Source organism: Buceros rhinoceros, unplaced genomic scaffold, assembly GCF_000710305.1.
Source record: "Buceros rhinoceros silvestris isolate BGI_N320 unplaced genomic scaffold, ASM71030v1 scaffold1792, whole genome shotgun sequence".
In the NCBI taxonomy this organism is placed as follows: Eukaryota; Metazoa; Chordata; class Aves; order Bucerotiformes; family Bucerotidae; genus Buceros; species Buceros rhinoceros.
This window is the reverse complement of record NW_010399284.1, coordinates 39033-49789: the sequence shown is the minus strand read 5'-3', so window position 1 is coordinate 49789 and position 10757 is coordinate 39033. Positions and strand designations below refer to the sequence as shown.

At 38.8% G+C, this 10757-nt stretch overlaps 1 protein-coding gene across 1 annotated transcript in view; it reads left to right on the top strand.

Moving 5' to 3' along the window:
- The window catches only part of MSRA (methionine sulfoxide reductase A), a gene marked incomplete at both ends in the record, with an annotated part of 60815 nt that overhangs the window by 23617 nt on the left and 26441 nt on the right, over window positions 1-10757 (top strand). Inside the window, one exon of the mRNA XM_010131382.1 lies at window positions 1558-1677. Within this exon, the coding sequence (XP_010129684.1) occupies window positions 1558-1677 (120 nt within the window). The remainder of the gene's footprint in view (window positions 1-1557; window positions 1678-10757) is intronic.

The following is a 10757-nucleotide window of genomic DNA, read 5'->3' as shown; positions in this document are numbered from 1 at the left end:
GCAACATAAGCAGAATGATGAGTAAAAACTGTCTCACTCTATGTTGATTGATTGAAACTGGGGGCGTAAGTACTGGAGAAGTTTTCAAACTTAGTTGAAACAAAATAGTGACATCGTGTACAGAAATACACTAGTTTAAATCACCACTAGATAGGTGATGTGCGAATGCCTGAAAAATAGATTGTTCTTTCTGCAAAACTAGGAGGAAATTTCCAGAGAGGTCCTACAGCAGTTTGCCACCATCCTAATATAGCTGAGGAACCCAAGTCTAACACCGTAACTAGCTCTATAGTCAAGGAAAAGTGACTGCAATTTGATTAGCAGTTTATGTCTTCTGTGGGCTGCATTGTCCTCAGGAGATGCCTGCCTTTTCCCATGGTCTCCAGGAGCCGGCCAGGCTCCTCCTTTATGCAGCTGTCTTATGCACCTGAATTTGAAAGAGAAATCTGGATCATTATTTCTGAAATTTTTGGTGCATTACAACTTTAATTTGAAGTTAATCTCTGAAGTTTCAAAGAACGAGTATGCCTTTGTGAGCCATCATAGCTTTGTTCTTCCAGTTCTGCTTTGAAGGAACATTTCTGTAATTTTTGTAACCGGTCCTATCTCCAGTGTTATCAATAGGAAACCCATCACGGATCATTGATTTCTAAGTGTGATTAATATTTAGTGTAGGTTTTTTATTGCCTTTTATTTCAAATATGTTAGTAAAGGAATGATGAAAGGACATACGTTGTCACTGAAAGACAAGATACATCGCCCATGATCAGGGATAAGGTAAACAATCCTGAAGTGTCCATGACATGTTTCAGCTTTGGAGTCCTCCAGATAGCAGCTACCCTTTCGTAACTATTTAAGCCATCAGAGAGTTGTGAATATTCATCTTGTTTGTTCCTTCCCCCCAGCTTTCATACAACGTGCTTGATTCCTGTTGCCTGGAGAGTTTTGCTGATTTGTACCTGTTGATGGTCTGATGTCCTTTGATAATTGGCCACGTGGGTGAATGACTACAAAAATTTTGTCTGAACATCAAATAGCTGCATGCATAAATTGTTAAACTAAAGCATTTTCCCTCCTGTATAGCATATGATTTAATCCATTATTCCTGCCACCTCTAAAGGCTGCATATGCCTGAAAGCAGAAAATTAAGTAACTGTTTGTCATTAATACAAATTATTGTGTTTTGACAGCTTGCTAATCAGCTGAAGTAAAAATGCTGCGGTACAAGTAATGCAATTGCCTTTTAAGTGTCTTTTTTTTTTTTTTAATGTGCATGAGAATTCTTCTTGTTTGGCCCTTCAAACCCTTATAGGGTTTGTCCTCTGTGGTACATTAATATTCAGAAGCATAAATAAAGCTTTATCTGAGTCGTGGTCTGACACAGAATGGATTTCTCAGTGTAGTTACTCAATGCGTTACCTTGGGAAACATTTGACCATCATGTGCTGGCTATAGCACAGTTATTTCTACTGTGGACTGTATCAACTAATGTGCAAATGTGTGGTTTAGTCTTGAGCACATTTTGACATAACTATATGTACTTTGTGCAATACTCAGGTATGGGCTGTTTCTGGGGAGCCGAGAGGAAGTTTTGGAGACAGAAGGGAGTCTACTCCACTCATGTGGGTTACGCTGGAGGGTACACTCCAAATCCTACCTACAAAGAAGTCTGTTCAGGTAAGTCTTTCTCTTTGGTTTTAAGGATTGTCAGATTTTAAGAATCTTGTCAGATTATGAATGATGATGAAGAATAAAATGAGTGACTGCAGTGGCTAAAGAGAAGGGCTACTTAGTCAGCCTTAGTATTGGCCTTGCATCCTAAACTGTAATGAAATGCATAGTATGCCCATCCCATTGTTATCTCCTAATAATTAATGAGTTCTTGTATGTGCAAATATACTGAGGAAAAACGGAAAAAAAAAGTCAGGAAATGAATTCTCTTTCAAATTATGCAAATATGTTCCTTTGAAAAAGCCTGAGTTTTGATTTTTCTTCTCTCTGTATCTCAGTATGAACAAAAATCAGAACACACACATTCTTTCTTTTTCCATATAACCAAGAGAAGTCTAAATTCCTCATATTTTTCATAACTTGTTAAATTTTATAGAGTTCAATGCACAGCATCCTATAATTTCCGTGCCAAACCCTTGCATTTATTTTTCATTGCACCTTTATACTAATCCTTTTACACTTACTAATCCAATACACTTCCTTTCTGTGACCTAAAACATAGAACTGCTGGCAGCCAACTGACTACTGTTGCTGTTATAGAAAAGTTATCACTAGTGGAGAACAGCTTGAAGGTTTTCTTGTGATTTATTTTCTTGTTAATGCTTTTTACGCCAAAGGTGGAAGTTGCTATGCTGTTCTCACTGACCATCTGTCACATGGGCTTGATAGAGTGTAAGAAGTTTGGTGGCACAAACAAGTAATAGACAGTTTAGCAACTGTGCAGGAGTGCTGCAAGGCATCCAAAAAAGCAGAAACCTTCTGGAAATAGTAAAAAATGTGAAAAGAGATGATTTAAGGTGGAATAGAATGGAATAGAATGGAATAGAATGGAATAGAATGGAATAGAATAGAATAGAATAGAATAGAATAGAATAGAATAGAATAGAATAGAATAGAATAGGAGTAGAATAGAATAGATTATTTCAGTTGGAAGAGTCCTGCAATGATCATCTAGTGCAATTGCCTGACCACTCCAGGGCTGACCAAATATTAAAGCATGTTGTTAAGGGCACTCTCCAAATATCTTTGTTTTATAGACAATACTGTACCAATTAGAACGTGCCTTATAAATGCCAAAGAAAACCTGTAGGTGTGGGAGAATTTCAAGGAGGAACATAGAGCAGCAGGCATGCTAAGTGCAGATGTTTATTGAATAGAAACACAAAAACATCTGGAACCACAAAAAGGACACTGAGCCTTTAGCATTAACTGATGTGTAGACTCCCAGAACTCCTGTGAAATGTAGCAATTAGAAGCTTCTTCGATGGAAGGAGCAGTGATACCTGTTGTATTTATCCAAATGATTCATTGCTTCCTAATACTTCTGCACTCTCGTATTTTGTACTTTCCTCATTTGCCTGTGCTATCTCTAAGTTTTTATAAGCATATATATGGTCCAAGACCTGTCTGGTAATTATTGTCCATGCTGTTTAATGACCCTGGGTATTAAATAATTTGATTATTTGTGTAGAATAGGAGTGTGCAGCACAACTTCTCTTTTCCAACACACTCACAGTTCCAATACACCCAGGGTAGTTGTGAAGGACCGTTGAGTTGTTCTCCAAAGACACTGAGTTCTGGCTGTTGGCCAAGAGCAGATTTGAATGCAGGACAAGATGGTGTAGCCAGGGAAGAGAAAAAGCATACCATCTTTTTTAATTATGTGCGGTATAGGCTGGTTTTATACTTTGGGATAGTTCCATAGTATTGAGAGCTTTGTGTTTGATTGTTATTCTTTGAAAGCTTTTTGTGGCTACTTTATGTGTCTCATTTTATCAATACTGAACAAAAAAAAAAAGGTAATTAAATAATAAGAATCCTGGAATAAAGAAATGGGAAAGATCTTTGAAGTCTATTTTCTGATAGTTTTTTTCAGTGAGGTTTGTAGTGCAAAAACACAGCTGATGTTTTTTTTTTCCTAGTGCTTGTTGTTACACACGTTTACATTGTGGATGTTTATATGCCTCCAGATGCTGTGCCCTGGTTTGCTCAGAGTTATCCAGAAGCATAGGCACATACTTCATAACCTTGTCTGTGTGAACATAACTGAGAGCTGTCAGTGCTACACATTCCTATTCCTAGTTGTGCAGCTAGGCTGTGTTGGAGAGTTCTGCATGCTATTTTTTTCCTACTTAGCTTCCTCTAGCTCTATTTTATTCTGATTTTATTCTGATTTTTTTAGCTTTTTTTGTCATCTTCGAACACACTTTTTGGAAGTCTTTTTAACGAGAGCTCTCACAAGTTCCCCTAAGATATTACCATCTGGCTGCTGCTTGTTGCCATAGTTTTCAGTGGGAAGAACAGCTCAGTAGACTTCAGTTATGTGTGATTGCCACTTTCTTACTCATCTGCTCTGGCAAGATGATCTCTATGGTAAACACATAACAGTCATGTCCTCTAAATCCAGCTCTAGAAAGGACATTGGGGCTGTCTAAACTATATCCACCTGGCAAAGCTTTGAGCTTTGCCATCAGCCCCTGCAGTCCTGAGAATCTATCCAGAAAAGTTGGTTCAATCCAACACCTTTCAGCCTTTCTACTCTGAAGAGAAAAAAAAGCATCAGTTCTTTTACTGAAACATTTAGCACATCTTCTAAAAGCACGTCGTTAGCCAGACCTCAGGTAAAATGCTGTAGATTTACTCTTTTCCCTAGGCTAAGGTCAGTCAAAACTTAACCAGCCAATGCTGGGTTTTGTTGGTTCAGTTTTGATTCAGAAAACAAGAAAAAGCTTAAGGTTTCTTTCTTTTCTTCATACTTCTAGTGCATTCCCTAGAAACAAAGTGTTGTATTGTTTCAAGTGAATATAGATCTGTTTTCCACCTCAGTGGTGTTCCAGTCTTCTGCCGTGATCTTCATTTGATGGACCACACTGGGTAGCAAAAGTGATCTGCACACTTACTGGGGGGGAACGACGCACCATTTCTCTTACAGCAGCCAAGTAATGGCTGTGCTGTTACAACACTCTGTTGGTACCCCATGAAAACTTAGGCCTCCAAGGGCAAACGTCCAACCTCATAAGCCTTGAAGAGCAGCATGGTTCACCTCTCCATTGGGGAAGTAGTAAAGTCATGGTTCTGCTGGGAAGGTGTTATCCTGTTCAGATGTGGGACAGGTCATTTGAAGAGTCTCCTATCAAGCTGACGTGGTATTGTCTTGCTAAATCGATGTGTAAGAGATAATTGAGTTGTTCTGAAGCTTATGAACACAGTGCTGGAAAACTTGTTTTATATTTTGTGGTGACAACCATACAGATGAAACTCTGCAAAGGCATTCTGGAGGGCATGAAGGATTTTGTGCTATTTTTGGTGCCTGAGCCTAATACAGAAATACACCATTTTTGGCCGGCATTAAGACAACCCAGGATGTTCATTCAGTATGAAACATCTTTTCATATTTTGCTTACAGATGTTCAGAACAATTCTGTTTATCTGTATATTCATAACCTTTTTGAAATCCGTGTAGCTTGAGTGGCGCTGAAATCAGAAGGAGAAAACTGCTGTTGTTACTCCTAAACTGGTTGTGTACAATTACCATATTAAATAAGCAGCTAACAATGATTTTCTTAAAAAGTGGGCAGTTCATAGGCTTATGGTTCAAGCTGTTAACATCTAAGCAGATCATTTTATTTTGTTTTGCTTCTTTTTATTTATCTTCAGTGACTATAATGTGAGATAAATAGACAAATGTGCCTGTTTGTTTATCTACTATTAGAAGGGTTAGTGCACATAGCAGTGTATTTAGTTGGTTAAACCAATTTGTAACCCAGTCAATTCTCAGTACCATTCTGAAGCATATTCTCTTGTACATAAGTTACATTTCTTAATAACTAACAGTGCAATATGAAAGTATGCCACGGGACTTAGTTTCTGTGTTGAGTTACACAAAATACTTTATTGTGAAGTTACTTCAAGTTTCCTACACAGCAAACCTACAGTTTTTCTGAGGAATAGCATCACCTCTCGCATACCAATTAATCTTTCAACCGATTCTTGTATGTAGGAGTTCCAGTTCTCCTTAAAATGTCCAGACTTCCACAGGTCATCTGAAGACATCTAAATAGTTGATGAAGAGATTGGAGAAAGGCAAAATTAATTTCTTGCTCTGTTACCTCCTATCTCTTTGGTCAGTTGGTGATTTACAAAATTAATTCTATCTCTACTTCATTGTAGATATACTTGAAAGAGAGGGCAAGACAACCAGTGAAGTCCACAGCAGGCCGATGGTTGGCATGTCTCTGCATTAAGACAGAAAATGCGTGCAGAGAGTTTGACCCCGTGATGTGGGGTTTATTTGACAGCCTTATACATGATCATTAAAGCCAACAACTGAAAAAACCCCCACTTATTTATAGCAATATAGAGAAAATGTAAGATGGGAAAATATTTCCTTCTCGTATTTCCCATTCTCTCCAAAACACAGATGAATGCCCTAGGACGAGCTGCCGGTGTGTTCAGCCAGTGCCTTATATTACTTTAAAGCCCTTCTTTTAGTCATCACAACACTATTCCAAACTGACTGTCTGACTGTCCCAAATGTTTAACTCTGTAACTAAACTACAAATATTCCCTTCACTTTCTATAGCTTATAAAGGCATCTGAAGATTTTCATGAACAGAAACTAAGGCCACAAGATTAAAGTTTCCAAGCTGAACATTTGGCTCAGAACATTTTCTTTTTATTTTTAAGTCACTGTCAAGAAAATAGATTCCTGTTGTGCCTTTTTCTGTTCTTTTTTTCTTGAAAGAGCAGGATACAGGGATTTTAATGACACATCGTTTCTGTGAAGAATATCAGTGTTCACCATACTCTTCATCCATCCAGCGTTCCTTGATACTATTGGCCAGTTTCTCCGCCTTTCCCTTTTTTTTTTGCCTAGTTCACCTGTAAGGAAGGAAAGGTCAGCCAATGAAAGTGAAAAATACTGTATTGATGGAAGTTACCATTAGGAAGTTACCATTGGGTACTGTGGATGTTACTGTTTTGGTTTGGGGGTTTTTTTTGGTAGCAACTGAAGAACCAGATTTTGTAGAAAATAGGTAATTTTTATTAACTACGCCACAGTTAGAATAAGTTGTGTCTCTGTAATCATGAGACTATAAACTTAGGGTCCTCCTGGATGTGCAGACAAAATCTTGATATCACCTTGTAAACTATAATTTGTCCTTGATGCAATTGCTGTATCATGAAGTAAAATGAATGTACCAATTTCCCTTCAAAAAATCGTTTGGCAAGGGGATAGCAGATGCTGCTGCAATGTTAAAACTTTGGCAACAAGGAATACAACAGATGCATTGAATTTCATGTACCTGCTGTATGGCAGTTCCACCTAGAAAATTGTCTATGTCGACATGACTGACGTTCTTTTTCAAGAGAGAAGCTTCTTGTTGACCAAGAAAACTTTGTTATGCCTTAGTACACCAGGATACAGAAATGTGTTCTGTAGATTGAACATTTAAAAATAAAAGGCAGAATAGATATTTTTACCACCCACTGTCTGAAAAACAAAAAGCTCCCTGTCCACAAGGAATGGTCGCTGCTCTACTTAGGGTTTTCTGTGATGTCTTTGATCAAGGTTAAGTTTTTATTTCCAGTTCAGAATTTCACTTCTCAGTGTTAATATCTTGGCCAATTCAGGCCTGCTGAAATTAAACTCATATTTATTATTTAGATACCTGATTGTGCCTTGTGGCAAATTTAAAATCCTAATAGCCTCACTTCTATCCTCTGTTCCTTTTATCTATGTATTCCAGCACTGCCCTTAATCAGTTAGGTAGCAGCAGCAGCATAAAGACTAAATGTATTATTTATTATTAACAACTTTATTTGAATTGTGTTCTGCTGAGATGTGTTGTTTCCATCTTCCTCATCTCATGGTTTTATTAAAGTTATATATATGTAAGATGAGAATATGATAGCCCCAGCGGCTGGAAGTGCCGTTATAAAACAGGTCAAAGACAAAATCATCTGACCTAGAGCCTACACTAAATTCCCAAAGGACTTTAATTTTCAGAAGAGGCTCGGTGCAGGGTCAGGCTGTGATGTTCACCATGTCACTGTGCCTGAAAACAGAAGAAGATGCAGCAGGAAAACTTCAGGAAAAACTTCTGAGAGGGTCCAGAGGAGGCCACAGGAATGATGGGAGGGTGGAACCCCTCTGCTAGGAGGGTAGGGGAGAGAGTTGGGTGTGTTCAGCCTGTAGAAGAGAAGGCTCTGGGGAGACCTTAGTGTGGCCTTTCAGTGCTTCAAGGAGACTGTAAGAAAGAAAGAAAGACCTTTTAGCAGGGGCTTTTGGGACAGGACAAGGGGTGATGGGTGAAACTGGAAGAGGAAGACTGAGACAAGAGAGAAGAGAGAAATTGTTTCCATTGAGGATGGTGAGACCTGTCCCAGGTTGCCCCGAGCGTGAGGTGTGAGAAGCCCCATCCCTGGCACCACTGGAGGTCAGGTTGGCCCTTGGGGCTCTGCTCAACCTGCTCTAGTTGCAGATGTCCCTGCTTCCTGCAGGAGGATTGCCTGGGTGACTTTTAAGGTCCTCTCCAACTCAAATCATTCTATGATTCTATGATTCTCATTTTATGCATGGGAATGTGGTTGTTTGTGAAAAAGATGATGTTACCAGAATGCTCACCATTGTTACTATGCCTACTGGGGTTTTCTTACTTTTCTTTTTTTTCTCCTATGGAGACACTTGAAAAGAGAAAAAAACAACGGCAGTCTTCCAAACCATCCCCCAAGAAGTGATGATTACTACAGGTGGTGGCTCCACTGAGGTCACCTGTGGCTATTTGTGTCCATGAGAACCATTTTTGGTATATAATAATTGGAGTATCCAGTGCAAACTGATACTATAAGTCGAAAGAAAGAGGATAAATAACCACCAAAATTGTCATGAGGAGTAGGGATTGGAGATGGAAGGAACCAAGGAGAACCTACAGCTATTGGGAACGCATCGCTGTGGAAGTAAAGCAAATGGTAGAACATGTTTGCGTTTTCCCTGTATTCCTTGGTTATTGAGTTGTGTTTGTGTTATTTTGCTGCTCCTACTGCTTATTCCCCCAGCTGAAATCTTCATTCCTTTAGTGGCACACGACTGAAATGATTTGGGCGTAATGTAGATGTTTCTGAGAATATTTTTCCTGAAATTGGGAGAGTACTGAAATGTCTAAACACAGCCCAGTTTGACTTACTCGCTGATTGGAACATATTCCTGTGCTGGCATATGAAAGTTTCCAAAGTGAATACTGTCTCACCAAGATGATTAAGATTTTGAATAATTCTACAACTGACCTACATAGTTTCTGTGTCTTGGGTGAATGATAAAAGTATCTAATTACTAGAGTTTAACTTCCTTCTTTCTGCTCAGCTGTACCCAAGAAGACTATCGTATCTCAGTTTATAATAAGCAAATTTATAATAGGCCAGTTTCACTCTGTCTTACATTTGCAGATTCACACACTCTCTCATGAGCTTCTGTGAGTGAGAGGAACTTGGTCCATGAGTAAGACAAGAAATGAGGCCAGTGGTAGGAGCGGCAGAGCCTATGGGGTCCCTGTGGCTGTAGTGCACTGTCGCAACAGTCTTCTTATTTGACATGAAGTAACAACAAAGTAAAGGGCTCTTTTGGAAGGGTTTTGGGAAAGCCAGAGCTCCAGGGAGATCACAGAATTGCTCACAAAATTAAGAAAGGTCATACAAATCCCTTTGGGAGCGTGACACATAGTAGTAGGTAACAGCACTGTACTACTGATGTAGAGACTTACAAAGAGAAGACAGTTGCTGCAGAAATAGCTTGTTTTCAGTTAGCTGGTCACACCGAAAAAACTAGATAGAAATGATGCTTGGGTCAATGAATTTATTTCTTTTCCTGATTAGTTTTGGCTAATACAAAAGCTAAAGAAATGAAGAAATTGGGGTGAAGTCTAATAATGATTTTGTTTTAAATTGATCCTAAATTTTTAGGAAGGATTAAGGTATTGGAGCCATATTTTAGAACAGGAGTTAGGCTTGAACTAAAAGGAAAATCAAAATATTTAATTTGAAAAGAACAACCCCCCACTTTTCACAATGCTCCAGTGACATCCATTAAGTGAAACAATCAACAAAATAGTAAAATTTTTTTGTCAGCCTCAGGATGCATGTTGGGGTAAAGCCAAGGGCTAGGACTTGAGCACATCCATTGTAGGTGTGTGCTTTTGAGAAGAGACAAAAGTCTTTCAAATGCCATGGTGTACTGAAAAAGGCAGAGATTGGGGTAGGCTCTAAATTATGATTGAGTCACAATTCTGGTGTAAGCAAAGGTGTAGGATGTCATCTACAAATTTCTGCATGATGGATCAGAACCTATTGATGTTTGTGACTTCTCAAGCCTGTCAAGGTCCCTCTAGATGACAGCTAGGAGGATAGTGCTGGACCTGTTTAACACCGCAGCAGAGATTTTTACTGCTAGAGCTTAAGGGAGAATCCATCAGCCACGTGAGATACTTCTGCCAAAACTCCTTTAGTTTTTTGTTCAATGACTTTAAAATCCTTCACAAAAATTGTGTCTTCTTCCTGTGTGAGATCACTCTGCTCCTACAGCCTGGGCGGATGGAGGGTGCATCACTGTTATTGACCCAGGGATCTAAGATTTGTTTAATGAAATACTTTAGCCATTGCTTGACTAACTGGGTCACCCCAAGGTTTATTTGGGTCCCCACTCCCCTCTTTATTGAGGCTTTCTTTCAGGACATTTCTGGGATATACAATCTCAAAAAAGGGGCAAAAATAAAGGGAAAGTATTTGACTAATTGAAATATGACAGCTATGTTGTTTCACACCAAGGATGCATTTAATCTAACAATCTACTTCAGCCAAGGTTAGCATGAGTTCTGTCTTCGTATACCTCACAGCTTGCAGGTATTTTAGTGATTTAGTGTTTAATAACCACTGATGAACTTTTCTGTATTAATTTGTCTGTCCATTTGTTTAATATGATTTTATTTCAAAAATACGAGGGGAAAATTGTGGTTTTGTCAACTCTAGTGCTG